The sequence below is a fragment of the Trichosurus vulpecula genome, chromosome 1, assembly GCF_011100635.1.
Source record: "Trichosurus vulpecula isolate mTriVul1 chromosome 1, mTriVul1.pri, whole genome shotgun sequence".
Classification (NCBI taxonomy): Eukaryota; Metazoa; Chordata; class Mammalia; order Diprotodontia; family Phalangeridae; genus Trichosurus; species Trichosurus vulpecula.
The window spans coordinates 102,665,844-102,685,078 of NC_050573.1; the positions used below are offsets into that span (position 1 = coordinate 102,665,844).

At 40.4% G+C, this 19,235-nt stretch overlaps 2 protein-coding genes across 2 annotated transcripts in view; one reads left to right on the forward strand and one right to left on the reverse strand.

The window, feature by feature from the left end:
• SLA (Src like adaptor) overlaps positions 1–12,531 on the forward strand; it is a 60,559-nt gene extending 48,028 nt beyond the window's left edge. Inside the window, exons 7-8 of the mRNA XM_036741541.1 lie at positions 8,127–8,259; positions 10,420–12,531. Of these exons, the coding sequence (XP_036597436.1) occupies positions 8,127–8,259; positions 10,420–10,639 (353 nt within the window). The 3' untranslated portion in view covers positions 10,640–12,531. The remainder of the gene's footprint in view (positions 1–8,126; positions 8,260–10,419) is intronic.
• The window catches only part of TG (thyroglobulin), a 385,510-nt gene that overhangs the window by 135,629 nt on the left and 230,646 nt on the right, over positions 1–19,235 (reverse strand). Inside the window, 1 exon segment of the mRNA XM_036741632.1 lies at positions 18,891–19,090. Within this exon segment, the coding sequence (XP_036597527.1) occupies positions 18,891–19,090 (200 nt within the window).

Sequence of the window (19,235 nt, forward strand, 5' to 3'; positions counted from 1 at the left end):
TTCAGGAATTTAGAATAATATGGATTATCTATTCCATTATATTGTATGTACTGTTATATATGTGCACGTATAAGATTTAAAGTCAGAAGAGACTTCAGAGATCACCTAATTCAACTTTCTCCTTTTAAATGTGAGGAAACCAAAACATAGGAGAGTGAATATTTATCTATCTAACTCTCTATCATCCTTAGATACATGCAATATTTACTTATATATACATATACATACATGCACATACATATGTATTACCAGCTCATATTACATATAAGTGTATGTATGCATGTGTTGTCATTGAATCATTTAGTTGTGTCCTACTCTTCATGACCTTGTGGACCAACTGTCTGTGGAGTTTGCTTGGCAAAGATACTAGAGTGATTTGCCATTTCCTTCTCCAGCTTTATGCAGGCAAGGGGGAAGTAACTTGCCCAGGATCACACAGCTAGTAAGTGTCTGAGGTCACATTTCAACTGTAGCTTTTCTGACTCCAGGCTCAGTGATCTATAAATTGCACCACCCAGCTGCTATATATGTATATATGTAAATGTATATATGATATTATAATTATTGTTATCTGATATATGATGTATGTGTATGTATATGTGTGTTTATGATTTCTTAAAAGTGACTTCAGAGATCAACTTTTTAATGTGTGTGTGTGTGTGTGTGTTTGATTTGAAGTTAGAAGATGCTTTAGAGATCAACTTTTTCATTTTAAGGCCCAAGGTCACGTGTATAGTAAATAGCAAGGCCAGGATTTGAACCTAGTTCTCCTGAATCCAATAGAGTGCTCTTTCTGTCATTTTACATGGTTCTGTTTCCAGGGTTCAATTTATACTAGCAATACTGATTGTCAAGAAAGATTTTAGTTTGAGGCTTAAAGTGACCAAATTCAATGGGGAAGCTGTCATCTAGAAAGGTGTAATGTGGCTGTTCTACCCTCAATCACACAAATGCACAAAAAGGTATGTCCTGAGAATTAATTCAATTCTTTCTCCACATCCTCATCAGCATTACTGCAATAGCCTCCTAATTGTTCTCCCTGCTCCCAGTCCCTCCCCTCCCCATTCTATCCCAGCACAGAGTTGCCAAACTATTCTAAGGCATAAGTCAGATCATGTTTATCCCTGACTCAAAAAAGTCTTCAGTGGTTTCTTATTTTCTCAAGGGCACAATATAGACTCTTCAGCCTAGCATACACAGCCTTCCACAATCAGACTCTCCCCTAGAGATCTGGCCTCAAAGGTAGGGAGACTTGAATTCAAATTCTGACTCAGGTACTAGTGTGTAACCCTGAGCAAAGCACTTAACCTCTTAATTTTTAGGCAAATCTTTAAAACTAAGATGCAGAGAATGTGCCAATCTGTATCAGCAGAGAGAATTTCCTCACCCAAGAGTTCCTTATACTAATGAAATCCCATGTGTAGTCCTTATTCTCCCATCCCACCTTCTTGCACCCCATGTATCCTCCAAACTAGTATACCAGCTGCTCTCCAAACTTGAGCTGTCACCCCCAGTCCCATAACATAACACAGACTATCCTCCATGTCTGGAATGTGCACAGTCTTCCACACTACTCCTTAAAGGCTCAGTTCAGGTGCCACCTCTTACACTAAGCCTTTCCTTATGCTTCTTGTGTTTAGTTCTCTCTCCTTCCAAAGATTGATTTGTATTTACTTATTCAGATATCATTGGATCTGCCCTCAATAGAATGCATATTCCCTGAGAGAAAGGACTGTTTCATTTTCTTCTGTGGATTTCTAGCACAGACTAGCACACTTCCTACAAGCTGTAGGGCTTGACTGGATTGAACTGAATTGTTTTGCTGAAGCCCTTTCAAAGTATGGCATCTCCTCTTCTCAGTTTTTCACCATCTTTCCTCACTCTACATCATCAGGTCCCTTGGACAGAAGCTGCTCAGAATATGGCCCCTGGAGTGGGGAAGGCAGAAATGGATAGTGAAAAATGAACAGGCATTTTGCCTGTCACTAGGGGTCTTCATTCAGGTGCTGATTGGCCTCTTCATGGCAATGCAAAAAGAGGATCTCATCCATTGGACAGGGATCCAACTGAATGACCCCTAAGATCTCAACCAACTCTTGGATTCTTTGATGCTGTGAAGAATGTCAGGGGGTTCCCTGGGATTTCTGGCTTTCTGTATTGACCCCATCCCCCACCCCCATGACAGCTAGAAATCTAGCAGTGAGCAAGAAGTAACAGAAGAAAGTGACCACAAGTGAAAGAGGAAGGAATCCTGGAGCAAGTGAATTTGCCCAATGTTGGTAACTGAAAGTGTGTTCTGGTGTTTGGTTTTTTAATGACAATCATTTGAAATGTGTTTGACCACGAGATTTGCATAGTCAAAAGCAAACACAAATACAGGTTGGCCCAGTAGAGTTCTTATAAATGAGTAGACTATGGAACCCTGGAGAGGGGTATGGTATCTTATTCCCTTGGTCGTTGTTTGACTATTAATACCACCTCACATTTTTTTCCATTCCATTCAGCAAACATTTATTAAGCACCTGCTGTGTTCAGAGCATTTTATTATTCTGGGAGAAATGTAAAGTTTAGATAAGACATGGTCCCTGAAGTCAAGGAGCTTATTACGAAGGAAGGGAGTAAGAAACAAAGGCAGATAAACTATGGTACGTGATACACAATAAACGTATTAAAGACATACATAACAAAATATGCCAGGAAATGTTTGTTTCTCTAGTTTCATATTGCTTTTAATGGAATGTTCACATTCATTACTTCATTAGTAGGCATTTATTTCACCAGTAGCCATTATCAATCAATCTGTGTAATGGATAGAGTGCTAGACCTGGGGTCAAGAAGACCTGACCTTGAGATCAGGAAGACATGAGTTCAAATCCTCCCTCAGACACTGACTAGCTACATGACCATGAGCAAAATACATAACCTTTCAGATTCAGTTTCCTCATCTGTAGCAATAAATTAATCAATAAACATTTATTAAGTACCTACTATGTCCAAGGCACTGTTAACAGGGGTGATAGCACCTACCTCATAGGGTCATTGTGAGGATAAATGGGATTACAGATGCAGAAAAAGCATTCTGTAAATCTTAAGGAGCTATATAAATGCTATCATTATTTGTGTTGTTATTATTCAGCCAACGAGCATTTATTAAGCACCACCATATGCCAGACACTGCACTAAGTTCTGGTGTTATGAAGACAAAAGGCAAATTTCCTTTACCCTCAAGGAGCTTATAGTCTATTTTTAAAACATAATATTTTACATTTTCCCCAAATACATGTAGGGAGCTTATATTCAAAAGAGAGAGACCACCAGCACATTTCTCATTATATACAATGGGGTAGGATCTGGACCAGTGATTTAATTTGTAGGGTGAATTTCCAGATGAGGAAATTCCTCCCTACCAATCCAAATTGACATCTTCTCTTCGAGCACAAAGATTAAGTCACTTGTTATCTGTCAAATGGTATGTATCAGAGACATACACCTGAGCCCAGATCTTTCTGGCTTCAAGAACAGCTCTCCACTATATCAGGCTACCTCAAGTACATGCATAATGCATACAGAATGAATACCAGGTTGTTTTGTAAGCGTTATGGGAGAGAGGGTGCTAGCAGCTGAGGGAAGGGGATCAGGAAACAGCTCGTATAGAAGACAGCACATGAGCTGAATTGAAGGAAATCAGAGATTGCAAGAAATCTTAGAAGGGAGTGGATTCAAGTATCAAGGAGAGCCATTGCAAGGATATGGAGAGAGAGAATGGAGCCTCCCATGTGCAGAACCGTAAGAAGGCTAGTATGGCTGCATCACAGAGTGCATGGAGGAGAGTTATGGCTAAGAAAGTAGTAAGGGGCCAGGTTATACTAAGCATAGCATAGAAAAACAGTTTGCAAACTTTTAAAGTACCATTTTGTACTTTTAAAAATTATTGAGGACTTCAAAGAATATTTGTTTATGTGGATTATATCTATTAACATTTACCACATTAGAAATGAAAACTGAAAAAAAATTAATTTAAAATAACAATAACAAATCCACTACATGTTAACATAAATTAAATATTTTATGAAAAGTTACTATATTTTCCAAAGCAAAAAATAATTAGTGAGGAGAATGGCATTGTTTTACATGTTTTTGTAAATCTCTTCAGTGTCTGGTTTAATAGAAGACAGATTCTTATATCGTCTTCTGCATTAGATTTGTTTCAATATGTTGTTTTGGTTGAAGTGCATGAAGAAAATCTGGCCTCATAATGATATGTAGTTGGAAGAAGGAGGAGTATTTTAATAGGTAAATAATATCTTAGTCTTACTACAAAAATCATTTTGACCCCCCAAGGACCCTCCTAAAAGGGTCTTGAGGACCTCCAGGTGTCCTCAGACCACACTTCGAGAATTGCTGGTACTGAATATGTCAAAGACATTTTGTAGTTATTCAAAGACATCTTGTAGTTATTCCTATATCTTTGAAACTCTAATGAAAAAGTGTGAGCATCTGAAAAATTCTGAATCCACTAAAGGCACTGGGGTTTAGGGGTGAGAGGACAAGAGTGGAACTCAGCAAACTTGGGGTCTAGTCCTACTCTCCCTTAATTTGCTGGGTGACCTTGGGCCAGGCACTGCCCATCCTGGGCCACAAGTTCATCATATTCAAAATGAGGGAACTGGAGGAAATGTTCCCTAACTTCCCTTCAAGTTCATTCTCTACTACACATGTAAAGCCTTGCTTTGCAACTCTACATTATACTTATATAACATTTTATAAGGTTCTTATCTGTGTTTATAACTTATCCTTTTCTGGACCAAGAAATCGAAACTATTTCAACTTCCAAGGTCTAAAATAGTACTTGACATAAAGTAAGAAGGCATTTCTCTTATCCTTTATAAGTACAAATACTGACTTTGTAATCTTTTTCCTCCTTTTTTTTCCTGATCCTGTATTGCACAGTTAATTTTTCTATCTTGAATATCAAGACTTTCTCTCCCACTTTTAATAACCCAGTCACTTCAATTTTCAACCCATGACAGACTTAACAAATGAATAAATGGATATTCTATATTCCAACATTCTACATTGTAAGGTCCCTTCTGGCACTAACATTATCGTTCTATGATCTAAAATTTTATGTCATTCTAGTTCTAACATTTTATAGCAGGCGATATGAAATTGGCATAAAGATTATAAGCTTTTGTCAATACCATGTTTCTTCTTAAAGGAATGCAGAAATTTGTTTCTAAAAACAAAAAGCAAAACATTTATGAGCCAGTATACTTGGGGGTAAGTGAGAGCATGGGCGGGAGTATACTCTCCTGCTCTTCCTGACTCCAGGTGTCACCCTCAAAACCAGGACATATACTGGATCTCTCACCTAACTTCTCATTCCATTAGCAACTCTCTAAGACTGTGACTTGCAAAGAAAATACCAACCCTCATTGGTAGAGGGAGTCCCATTCCGCTCCCCCACCCCCACCCCAGAGGTTCCTTATGCCAACAAAATCACAGGTCTAGTCCCAATCCCTATGCCCTGACACTACATAGTATTTCTTTCAGAACAAATTCTATGTTATTCTAAGTACTATCCTGTGTAAGAATGAGTACTGGTCTGATAGTCATCTTTCTCCTTAATCCGGATCCAATTTCTACAAATAATTTCTCTAGTTTGAATGTCAAGACTTCCTCTCTCTCACTTAATAACCAGAAGGTCATTTCAATTTTTAACCCGTGACAGATCATTATTAAAGAATTAAATCCAGTTCAGCTTCACTGGAACCTCATGGCCCAAGCTTACATTTCTTGGCTGGAGATATTGGCCATTAATATTAGAATTAGATGTGGAAGCTATACCTGCAGTTGTTCACTCCTTTCAAAATCTAGATGTCCATCGGTCATTTTCCATATTAGAAGCTCATGTTTCTATAGGTTTACAAAGTATTTTCCTCACGACAGCCTTATGTGGTAGATAAGGGAAGTGTTATTTTTCCCCATTTGACAGATGAGGAAACTGAGGCTGAGAGAAGTTAAATGTCTTAACCATGGTCTAGTAAACCTCGGAGCCAGGATCTGAACCCAGGCCATCTATTTCCAAGTCCAGCCCTCTTTGCACGTCACCTGGATGCCTCCATAGCAAACTCATTGACAGCTCTTGATAAATATTAAGAAGAAAAACATGTTGCGTCAGACTGGGAATGTGTTTGCTTACTAAAAAGCAGTGATAGATCAGCTTCAAAGACAGGGCAGAGTTTACAGATGTAAATGGACAGCAATAACTCAGACACTCCAGTATTTGGTTTCTGAGTGTTTACATTTAGACTATATTGGTCTGTTGCCTGGAAAAAAGACATATGCTATTTCCTGGAATCCATACATACTTAATAAGATGGAGCCAGACTGCTTTCCTTCAAATAATGGAACAGACTAACCAAGGGCTTTGGAATGACAAAGTATTATTTTTAAATGTTCTTGGAATGATGAAGGTCCTAGTAAGTCCAGATGTTTAAATGATATAGGAATTTAGATCCTGCCCAGTACTAGTAATGGAAAAAAAATAAACTAATTTAACTATTGTCCTCTTTGAAAATGGTTGGAATAAAAGTGAAGATACTTCTTTGCCTCCCTCCTTCCTCCCTTCCCTCCCTACCCCCTTCTCTTCCTTCCTTCCCTCCTTCCTTTTCTTCCTTCCTTCCTTCCTTCCTTCCTCCCTCTCTCCTTCCTTCTTTCCTTCTTCCTGCCTTCCCTCCTTCCTTCCTTCCCTCCTTCCCTTCTTCCCTCTGTACCTTCTTGCCTTCCTTACATTCTTTCATGCTTCATTTATTCATTCACTCATTGATTACAAAAATATTTATTGATCACCTTCTGCACATACATCACTGTGGCAGAATTGTCCAAGAGTGGAATAAGCGGCTTTGGAAGGTAGTTAGTTCCTCGTCACCAGAAGTCTTTGAGAGAAAGGTGAATGACCACTGTTCAGTATATTGGAGACAGGGTTCCTGCTCAGGTATGTTTAAGACTAAATTCTATCTTGGAAGTGATTGACCTTCTATTTCTAATTACCTAACTATGACAGTATAGCTATCTCTAAAACAAATCACTTGAAACATCACCCCCTAAAATTGAGGGGCACAGTTCCTTTCTGAGATCCCTTTTTCCTCACCCAGAAATGCCTAGGACTACCATAATAACAATAATAATAGCAATGTCTTGACCATAAGGCCTCTTTTCCTGTCTCATCATAGTGCAAAAGGAACTCTGGGTTCTCAAAGGCTTTGATAATAAGCTCTAAAAGGTCCGACTAAGCTGAAAAGCCTTGGAGTTTGGGCCTGGCAACAAATTGTATGACTATTGTCAAAGGACCAATATATCTACATTCAGACAGGTTCATCTCCAGAAAGCCGGCTTTCAGGAAATGAGCTGGTTTAGTCCATCACAGTTCATATAAGATATAGAGGAGTTGTGACCTTCATTAAGAGAGGGGAAAACCCATACCGGTGGAATAGCATGGCTCTCTTGAAGAGGTAAAATGATTAAAATTTCATATTTGGATCTTGTGTATGAGGTATCTAATGTTGACTTGGGAATATACAGTAGGTAGGAAGATTTTAGTACTTTTTTCCCGACATTAACCATAAAATTATCTATTCTACCTTCTCAATAGCATAATGTCTGGGTCTGTTTTTTCGGATCTCCTGAGTATAGTGAATTCATGGGCACCACCAATTAAAAAGTTGGTGAATTGGGCAAGATGACCTCAAAGACTGCTTCTAGTTCTAATATTCTATGGTCCCCTGGTTCACCAAACTTACCAGACCTGCTTTGTTGACATCATTTAGTTGAGTGGGAGTATGGTGAGCAAAGTGCTAGACTTAGAGTCAGAAGCCTGAATTAAATTTCTGCTTCTGCCATTTACCAACTGTGACAGTCTAGGCAAGTAATTTCCCTTCTCTGGCCTTAATTTCCTCGTCTGTAAAATGGAGAGAATGTCTGCACCACCTGCTTCACGAGGGATGCTGTGACAATCCTAAGACTTAATGGGCATTAAGTAACTGGTGCCCACAAAGTGTCCTTCCTCCATTGCTTCACCATTTTGATACATGCTAACCCTTGGATGTTTATGTCTCCTTCCTCAGAGGTGGCTGACGGACTCTGCTGTGTGCTCACAACACCCTGCTTAGCTCAATGCACAAGCGGCAATGCGGAGAGGGCCTCGGGATCGCCGGTTGTGATGCGCCAGAAAAATTTCAGCTGGAAAAATGTTGCCAGGTAGCATTTCTTTGTGTAAATAGAATGATGAAGTCAAGGGAAAGAGCTTTTAGTGAAGAGTATGAACAGGCACCTTAAGTTACGGTGTGGGTGGGGGTGGGGGGTGGAGACAGTGTGGTATGGTAGAACAGGTAGAGCCAGGCCTGGCAGGCAAGTGGGCTGAATTCTGGTTCCAGTGAACCTGCAAACTGGCTCTCTCACCTTGGGAAAGAAAGTCTTTCCACTTTTCTCTCTGGGCCTCAATCCAACCTCCTCATTGTCAGATAAGGAAACATGGTGGAAGGAATGGAGCACTGAACTTAAAGGGAAAAGATCCAGGATCAATCAATAAACATTTATTAATCACTTACTATGTACCAGGCACTGTGCTAAGTACAGTTAGGTTAGAATGCCAGCTCTGTTCTTAATTAGCTATGTGGCTGTAGACAAGTAATTTCCTCTTTCTGGACCTGAGTTTCTTCAAAAAAAGATAAATAAATTACATAATAGATAAATAGATATTGTTGACATGTAGATATAAACATTAGATAATAGATAGAGATAGATAGATGTTGTTTGTTATTATTCAGCCATGTCCAATGTGTCTGACTCTATGACCCCATTTGGGGTGTTCTTGGCAAAGATACTAGAGTAGCTTGCCATTTCCTTCTTCAGCTTATTTTATAGATGAGGAAACTGAGGCAAACAGGGTAAAATGCCTTATCCAGGGTTACACAGCTAGTAAGTGTCTGAGGCCAGATTTGAACTCAGGAAGATTAGTCTTCCTGACTTCAGGCCTGTCACTCTACCCACTGTACCACCTAGCTGCCTGAAAGAGAAAGAGAGAGAGCGAATAGAAAGAGATAGATTAGCTAGAGAGACAGAAAGACAGATAGATGATAGATAGGTAGAAAGATAGATAACATAGAGATAAATAATGGGTAGATGATAGGTAAATAGATAGATGATAGGTAGAAAGACAGATAATAGAAAAATGGAGACAGATGATAGAGAGATAAATGATAAATAATAGCAAGAAATAGAAGATATAGATAGACAGACAGACAGACAGACAGAAGACAGACAGATAGATAGCTGGAGCATTTGTTAAAGCATAGTGCTAAATGTTAAGGATATAAGCATAAACAAGCATGATAGTGCCTACCTTTAAGGAGATTGCCTTCCAGTGGGGGAAGACAACACATAAAGAGATACTGCATGTCACAGACAATGGTGATGAGACCTTGAGAAGTTGGATGGAGGCCATGGCCCCAGTAAGATGTTGATTTATCAGAGAGAGGGGAACTAGGAGTAGAGTCCAAAATTTTGGTGGAATGTAGATGATGGGTGGAGACACCAAAATTTTGGTGGGATGGAGTAGGGGCATGGCATGGAGACTACAGGAAGTAGGGTGGAGGACTTGACCCTGGGATGTGCTGACAAATGTTTACCAACTGGCTTTCTAGGAAAAAAATATTGTGCACAGGACACACTTTTAAATTTAATCTGTATCATTATACTTTCTCCATCACTTTCTTAAGTCTAGACCACCCACAGAACAATAAATCAAACCTTGATTTGTAGCATTGGCCAATTTCCAGGGTATAAATACTCACACTAATAATTTAATGATTGCTCTCATGAGAGGTATGAGCTTCTCCCATGATACCATGGCCTGGATTCTACTGAGATAAGGCAATAAGCTTATGAGGAAGTTAGACGAGATGATGTCTAAGGTCACTTCTATCACTTGTTTCTATGATTTGTGCTTCCATGAGACTGGGAAGAAGTACACTATAGTGGAAAGAGAGATGTATTTGGAATCAGAGGGCCTAGGTTTGAATTCCGCTTCTCTTATTGTATTTGTAGACCCTTGAGCAAATCATTGTTTAACTTCTCTGACTCTCAGTTTCTTCATCTGTAACTAGAGAGATAGATAGCTTCTGTGGTCCCTTTCCAACTCTAAATCTATGCTCCTATGAGGTCCAGCAAAGTAAGATCCCTTGCTCAGGTGCACATGGCTAATTACCAGGCAAATCAAGACTTTATCAAAATTAGGATGCTATATTAATAGGTAAATTGAAAAACTAATCAAGTCTTCCTTTCTTTCTTTGTCTCATCCCTCCTCTCCCTCTTCTTTCTCACTTTCACCCCCTCCTCTACCTCTCCATGCATACACAGAGTGCAGCCTAATCCTGATGGGGAAGCAAACCACCTGGAGATGGATGAATCACTCTTCAGCTATGGTCTCCGGGAAAGTATCGCCTCTTACCTCTCCCTGGCAGGAGAAGATGGCTCTTCCTTTGCCAGTGACCGGAAGAAGAAAAGCCATTCTCTGATATATACTGGGAACAAGCGCAAAAGTGCCCTGTTTTCTGCTCCTCAGTATTTTGAAGATTAGACTATGACCCACAAGGGAACACAGGACTGAATTCTCACTTCGAATCGCCCATGTAGCCATGAGGCCTTGGGCTGCTGGTGGTCTCACAGCAACCAGGAGCAGAGAAAGAATGGACACACGAATGACTAAACTCTCAATCTGCACCCCACTCCCCTCCAGCACCCCATCTTCCCCCATGCCAACAAAAGAAAAATATCTCCTGCTGGCTAGATACTACTGTAGATATTACCGTATGTTAACTTATAACTTAGTCATACACTGGATCACAAGAAGTGTGTGTGTGTGTGTGTGTGTGTGTGTGTGTGTGTGTGTGTGTGTGAAGGGGGTGGGGATACGTATGAAAGAAAGACGAGAGAACGCATGGACAAAGACATTCTCTCAATAGATATGTTTTCAACTTTGTGATCCAGACTAAAATTATCCAAAACTAACAGAAGGCCTGGGTTTGCTACTTTTTTCACTGAGTTGATCTTTTTAAAAACACCGTCAGAAGACTTCCTGGCTTCAATCTTATTTTAAAAGTCAGTGTATGGAAGCTCAGCCACACTACACGTGCCCTTTGTTGCAAAGCCTTCTTCAGAGTCAGATCATGGGTATGCTGGACATGGCGAGGTCATGACGTGGCTTGGCTTTGATGAACAATGAACTGAAGATGCTCTGACTCTGCTCACTGAGTGATTCTGGACAAGTCGCTTTAATTCTCTGAGCCTCAGTTTCTTCATGCATTAAGTGTGTGTAGGGGGTGTGTGCAGGTTTCTTTCCAGTTTTGGAATTCCTTGACTCCAGGCCTGGGCAGACCCTCTCTTGGTGGTACCTCCAAATGTTTAGGGAGGGTGAACTGAGGGGGACTGCTGAGATTATCCCCCTCAACGCAGAACCTGAAAAGGTCCAGGGGCCAGGAGAACTAGGTATGAGAAAATCAATAGGAGAATCACCTTGACAAAGGAAGGTCTCAAGAAATTGGTATTGTGTAAAGAGTACTGGATTGAGAATCTGAAGATGTGGATTTGAATCTCAGCTCTGCCACGAACTGCCCATGTGGCCCAGGAAATGTGGGCCTCAGCTTCTGTAAAGTGAAGATTGGACTAGTAGATTGGAAAGGCCCCTTCTAGCTGTAAACCTTATGAGGCTAGTATCCTGGGACACACACAAAGAAATATGTTTTTTCTATTCCTACAAATCTGCCCTGAACGGACATGAAGCAATAGCTAAAGAATAAATTTATCAAATCTGGTGGCTCCTTCGAATGGTTTAGGGGGCCTTATGACTCAAAAACAGAGCTTTGGAAAAGGTTAAGGGTCCAAGTAGTTCCTTATGGCATACCCAACCAGAGTCAGAGGAGCAGAGAAATTCTTCTCCAGGGACTGCTAAGACTGTGGGTTAAATGCATTACTCATTTTTCCCAGTTTCAAAGGGACAGAAAGTATTTGTGAACGTTGTCTCTAGACTGATAACAAAAATCTGTAATGCTTACTCTAGGCATGTTTGAGATCTTAGATCATCACAGCAGTGGCATAGATATGTGTGCATTTTCAGAGCAGAGCACAAAGGCTGTTTGAAATAATCAACCATGTTATGGAGCCTGAATATACCATTGTGGACATTGGCATTGCTTGCCAAGCAAGGAGACCTCCCTCCAGAGTTCCAGATGTTTGTATAGAGTCTAATGTATTGTTTCAATTTGTGATTCATGCAGTTGGAATGCTTGAGGGCGTGTGTGTGTGTGTGTGTGACAGAGAGAGAGAGAGAGAGAGAGAGAGAGAGAGAGAGAGAGAGAGAGAGAGAGAGAGGGAGAGAGAGAGAAGGGAGACATACTAATGTTAGCATTACACATTGCTAAATCATGTATTTATTCTTGATTTAAATTGTTGTAATAAATATTTCATGCTTGAAATACACAAGACAATGCTTGGGTGGCAAATGTTGAACTTGATTTCCAGCTTTAAACATGCTTCCAGAGATACAGAGCCATGGCAGTAACAGAATTGGGGTCCAAACAAAATGAGTGGCCTGAAAGTCAGGGGGCTCCAAGTACAATTCTGGCCCTGCCACTATCTTGGCGTGTGACTTTGGGCAGGCAACCTAACCTTGCTTGTTTTAAGTTTCCAATGCTAGAAAAGGAGAGAGTTGGATTTGATGATATCTCAGGTCCCTTCCAGCTCTATCATTTTATGTCTTATGCTTCCTTTCAGCTCTATTGACCTAGGGATGTGTCAGTGAGGCTGTTATTGGTTTATCAAGAATGGTAATTACCGTAGTGTGGCATGGGACATAAAATTCTATATTAATCTTATTAGCCACATGGTTTAATGTACAGAATGGCGTTGTCAGATGGAGGTCCACACTTGACACTGAACCAAAGACTTCTGGTGATCTCAAAGTTGAGAAGTTTTCAAAGAAGGTTCAAGGTTACAGGTGAATCTAAGGGTAAGCACAACTAACTTAAATCTGTTTGGATAATAGAGTATAAAGCAAGATGAATAAGTAATAACAACAGTGATCTTGGGAGCAAGGCTTGACTTTGGCAAAATTGTGACATCAGCCGAAGCTGGTCCTTTGGACCTACCTTCCCACTTCCGTTTTGTACATCAGTCTTTCTTTCTCCTAGCATCTTTGTAAAATGGAAAGAGCTCTAGACTGGGAATCAGGATATCTGGGATCCACTGTCAGTTGTATCACTAATTCAACAGGTGTCTTTGGGCAAGTCATTGGAACTTGCTGCAACTCAGTTTCTTGGGGTGGTGTTGGTGACAGGGAGTGCAGGATTAAGATAATCCCTCCCAGCTCTAAAATCTATGATTGTATGAACTCCTTATGCCAACTCCAAAGGCTCAGTGTCCTCACAATGTTCATGATAGTGTGATTGTAAGTGGGGATAGACAGCTAACGGAGGTCTGTGTTTGACTATTTGAACCTAGAGTGGTCACAGCTACCTCTTACTTCTTGGTGATGCTGTTTGTGGGGTTGCTCCTGTAAGTGCATCAGCTAGTTGGTCAACAAATATTAAGAATGTAATATATGGGGACAGCTAGGTGGCACAGTGAGTAGAGCACCGGCCCTGGAGTCAGGAGGACCTGAGTTCAAATCCAGCCTCAGACACTTGATACATTTACTAGCCGTGTGACCTTGGACAAGTCACTTAACCCCAATTGCCCTGCCTTCCCCCCTCAAAAAAAAGAATGTAATATGTGCCACATAATGTGCTAAGTGCTAACAATACAAAGAAAGGAAAGAGACAATTCCTGATCTCAAGGAACTCACATCTAACAGGGAGACACACGAGCAAAAACCAAAAGATTGTTTTTATATGTAGGATTCATATAGTGTGCAGCTACCAAAGCGATTTTTCTTCATTATAGGTCCAACCATGTCACTCTCTTACTAAATAAATTCCAATGGCTCCCTACATCAGGCTCAAATATAAAATCTTCCTCCCTCCTCTCCTCCTGCCCCTTTCTCATCTAATTACCCCTTACCTTTATCCCAACTCCCATGTACAATTTGAACCAGTGATACTGGCCTCTTTGCTGTTCCTTGAATAAGACACTCTATCTCTAGACTCTGGGACTTCTCATTAGTTGTCTCTCTTGTCTAGAATGTTCTCCCTCTTCCCTCTGCCTACTGGCTTCCTTCACATCCCAGATAAAAGCCCACCTTGTACAGGAAGCCTTTTCTAATCCCTCTCAATTCTATTGCCTTCCCCCTGTTGATTAGTTCCTATGTATCCTGTACACAGCAGCTTTATACATGTTTGCATGCTGTCTCTTTCATCAGGTTATAGGCGTCTCCAGATCAAGAACCATTTTTTTTACCTTTCTTTGTGTCCATAGTGCTTAGCACAGTACCTGACACATAGTAGGACCTTAATGAATGCTTGTTGCTTGACTATTATAGGGGACTTCCAAATGAAACTGCTTCTGTTAAAGCACATTGATATAACTCTATAACTGATAAGAGTGTTGCCTAGGGCAATTAGAGGCTGAAGGACTTGCCCAGGGTCACACAGACAGTGTCATAGGTGGGGACTTCAAACTGTTAGTATCAATATCATCTTTAAAAACTCAACAGTCCAATCAGAAAATAAACATTTATTAAGGGCCTATTATGTGCCAGGCATTGTGCCAACTCCAGATATTTCTATCATTGAGCCTGTACCATCTGCTTCTCTAGCTGATGTCTACATAGATTTTAAGGGTCACAGAAGTCTTCATACCATCTCCTTTGAGCCCTCTGAACAAAAGACTTTATTAACTTCTGGGATGAATGTTGCTTTCTGGATCCCCCAGGTCATACTACTAAAGCTAAGACTGCTTCCACCTCCACATCAAGGCAGCTGAGGTGAGGTAAATGTCAAGGGAGCAAGACATCATAGAATCACAGACTTTCAGAACTGGGAGGGACCTCAGAGTCCTGAGTACCTGTACCTGAGTAGGAGTACCCTTTACCAATCCTCAACTAGGAGTCATCAGACCCTCACTTGATGGGAAGTGCATTACCATCTCCCAAAGCAGACCATTCCATTACTTGAGCTCTCTCAGAGTTGGGGAATTTTCACATTAATACAGGTTGGCAATATGGGTGGGCTGAAGTACACCCTCTTCCTTATGCCTCAAATTTTAGGACATGGGGGGAAATCTCACGTACCTTAACTTTCATATAGGCTGTCTCATGAGTAGCTAAACACCAATAATAAGTCCCTAGATCCATGCTTCCGCAACTTAAGCCCTAAATTCCTCATAAAGAGTAGAAAGTTGGTCATTTTTAGTACCAATTACTCATTTGCTACCAATTCTCATCTTTTTTTTTTCTAAAAATCTGTTGCCTGGGAAAAGGCTCCTAAGAACTATAAATATGTTCAATAATTTTCATCCTCTTCACTATAAATGATTTCATGTCTGTCTTAATAACTGCTTGCACTGATCTATTAATAGCTGTTGTTAAATGGATAAAGATGAGTGAATTTCTTTTTAAGCACCACTGTCATTGGGTTTTTAAGCACCACTGTCATTAGATTATTAAATGAAATTTCCCAACCACCTACAGACTCAAAAACAAAATCCTTCCTTCTGATTCCATCAGATGGTAGTTTAGAAAGAAAGGCCTCTGTGTCCTGGTGAATGCTTGATTTATAAGAGGTGGAGATGAATGAGGGCTGGAAAAACAGTGAAAGTGTTCAAATTGTCCTAGCCAATTTGTCAGCTCCTAGCTGAGGGTATAAAAGGCACTGGTGTTTATAGAATTGAAGGTCTTTATCTCAAGACTCTTTTGTGTGCAGTGTTAAGAAAGGCCTCTTCTCAAAGATGCTAGAGCCCAGAATGAGACTCCCAAGGGGGGAATCCATGCCAACGTCCTAGACCTGGTTCTGAAACCTCTACATTACTGGTCATGGGATTTAGAGCTGGATAAATCTTTGAGAAAATTGAATCCAAACCAATTTTCAACCCACCATTTTACGGATGGGTTGAAAAGATTTGTCCAAGGTCATACAAGTCATAAGTAATAGAGATGAGGGCTAAAGTTCACATCCTCTGACTCTTAATCCAGTCTGCTTCTTATTTTGCCACCATGTTAGGAAACATGATGTCATTGACTGACTCTCCAACAGTCAAGACATTTTTGAAGTGCCTCAATGGGTTGTGAGGATGAATTTGTGTTCAAGTCACCCAACTTTCTCACAACCAAGGGCATGGATCTACAAGAAGGCTGGTTAGAACTTAGAATATGGTCTATGGCAATGGAACAGAGCAGCCCCAACCAGCCTTCAGGGGATTGATTAAACTAACAAACTAACTAACTAACAAGCTTTAGCCAACCAGGACACAAGCTGCAGGTATGGACACTGTAGGAAGTATTTCATAGTTTTAGCAGGCTACTCGACTAGAAGGGCAGCTAGGTGGCTCAGTGGATAGAGCACTGGGCCTGGAGTCAGGAAGATCTGAGTTCAAATCCAGACTCAGACACTTACTAGCAGTGTGACCCTGGGCAAGTCAATTAATATCATTTGCCTCAGTTTCCTCATTGTAAAATAAGTTCGAAAAGGAAATGGTAAACTACTCTAGTATCTCTGCCAAGAAAACCCCAAATGGAGTCACAAAGAATCAGAAGAGACTGAAATGACTCAACAACAATGAAAAAACTCAAGTGACATTTATATGGTGCTTTAAGGTCAGTAAAGTGATACAGACACCCACAGATACACACACATGTGTGTACATATATATGTGTATATAAATGTACGTATATGCATATACATATACACACATCTATACATACATACACATATACATACATGTGTGTATCTATCTATCTACCTTATCTTTCTATATCTATCTCTCTATCTATCTATATTTGGTCCTTACAACAGCCCTTCAAGATAGGGGCTACTATTAACCCCATTTTACAGATAAGAAAACTAAGATTAAGTGGCTGGCCCAGGGCCATGCAGTTAGTAAGTAGCTAAACCAGGATTTTAACCCAGTTTTTCCTCACTCAAGTTCTAGTACTTTTTACGCTCTGCCTTTGTACACATTCCTTGAGCAGCTGTGTCAATGCAGGAGCCATACAACCTGACTTCTCTTAGAAGAAAATCCCCCATGAAAGAGATTCTGTCCTTCACAATGGAACTTTCCATTTGAGAGATATTCAAGGGACTAAAATGTCAGCAGAAGAGAAAGTCTATCTTGATGGAGGCTTCTCTAGGCCCTTCCTTGGCACATACCATCCTCCTTCCCCCATTGTCCCTCCCTGTCATCTCCCCATCACTACTCCTAACTTGGTAATGCTGTGGGGTTCTGGGGCCCCATTCCAGGGACAAAGTGGATGTCAGCCCCTCCCTCACCCCTCTGCAACTCACCCCATTCCTATGTGCAGAGGAAGAAGTTTGATGGCATTAGTAAAGATTGGTTAAATATCCCCATATTTTAGAATTAAATCCCACTCAAAACAGAATTAAACAAACAAAAACCAGACCATTTGGAAACCAGGTATCCTAAATAAGGATTAAAGATATGAAGGAAAAGATCAAGGCTGGTGGTAAGGAGAAGCATGAAACAGGCTGTGTTTGGTTCCAGTGTCTCTTTACCCTTTCTTTTTTCAATGAATATGAAAACCTGTGCCCCTAGCCCCCTCATGCCTGATAGCTTGGGTGTATCTTCCTGATAGTCTAATAGTCCCTCAGCCCAAGTGCACCTTATACCTCCACAGAGCACCTCACAGCTAGAAATTACCCAGCTGCGTTCATGACCTTTCCCCCAACACATTCCTTTAAACCTCATTGCAATACTCAGTGATGGCAGCAATCAATTACACTAGATCGACCACTAAACTAATCCGTTAGGGCAGGGGTTCTTAAACCTTTTATTGTCACATCCTTTTGGAAGTTTGGGGAAGCTTATGGATTGCTTCTCAGAAATATGTTTTTAAATGCATGCAATAAAATACATAGGATTACAAAGGAAACCAGTTGTATTAAAATTCAGTTGTCAATGTATATACATACACATATGTATATGTATATATGTATGTATGTATATTAAGTTCACAGGCTTCAGGTTAAAAACTTCTTTCTTAAGCTGTCATGGGTTTTCAGTATGTGACCCCCTTCTAGATAACATTATAAGTTCAGCAATTAAAATATAAGTTTCCTTAGGAAGGAGTTCTGTTAAGGGTGGGAATTTCAAGCAAGCAGTGAGAAAAAAGATGTGCTTTCAGGGGAACCCTGAAGCATCCTTTGAATCATATCATCTAGGGGGCCAGTTCACCTCCAAACTTTAACAGCCTTCACTTAAAGTCTGACTGCAGATCAAAGCATACTATTTTCTCTCTCTTTTTTTGGTTTCTTCTTTCTCATGGTTTTCCCCTTTGGTTCTAATTATCCTTTACAGCATGACTAATATGGAAATATGGTTAATATGATTGTACATGTACAGCCTATATCAGATTGTATACCACCTTGGAGAGTAGGGAGAGGAAGGAAGAGGAGAAAATTTAGAATTCAAAACCTTATTGAAGTGAATGTTGAAAACTAAAAGCAAAGAAATCAATAAAAATTTAAAAGATAAATTAAAAAAGACTCCACTTAAGTTACGGTACAATTACCCCTCTTTCCCTCTTACCTTACATCTCCCCCCTTCCTGAGGGCCCCACCTACCCATATCATCAATTTAAAACAAACTGGTTTGGTCAGATAAAGGACCGAGAAACCAAGGACCAGACTTTGAGATTGAGGTCAAAGATGAAAAATAGTACTCACCATCAGTACTGCTCTTTTGAAAAGTCTTGCATTAGCTGCGGTGGTCAGAAGGTGGATGCTGGTGATATCAGCACCACCTCGGTCTGCTGCCACAGACATTTGACGGGGATCTCCACCAAAGCTGGAGATGTGATCCTGTACCCATTTCAGAGCTGCTACCTGATCCAACAGGCCCCAGTTTCCAGGGGCCTCATTAGACCCTGGAAGAAAGACAAAATTTAGGCTTATAAAGTAGGTTAAGTAATATCAGTAGAGTCCTACCTTTGAATTTAAAAGATTAATTGTACAGGGGTAGGGAATAGAGTAGACAGGCAGCATGTTATAGTGGAAAGACCACTGGGCTTG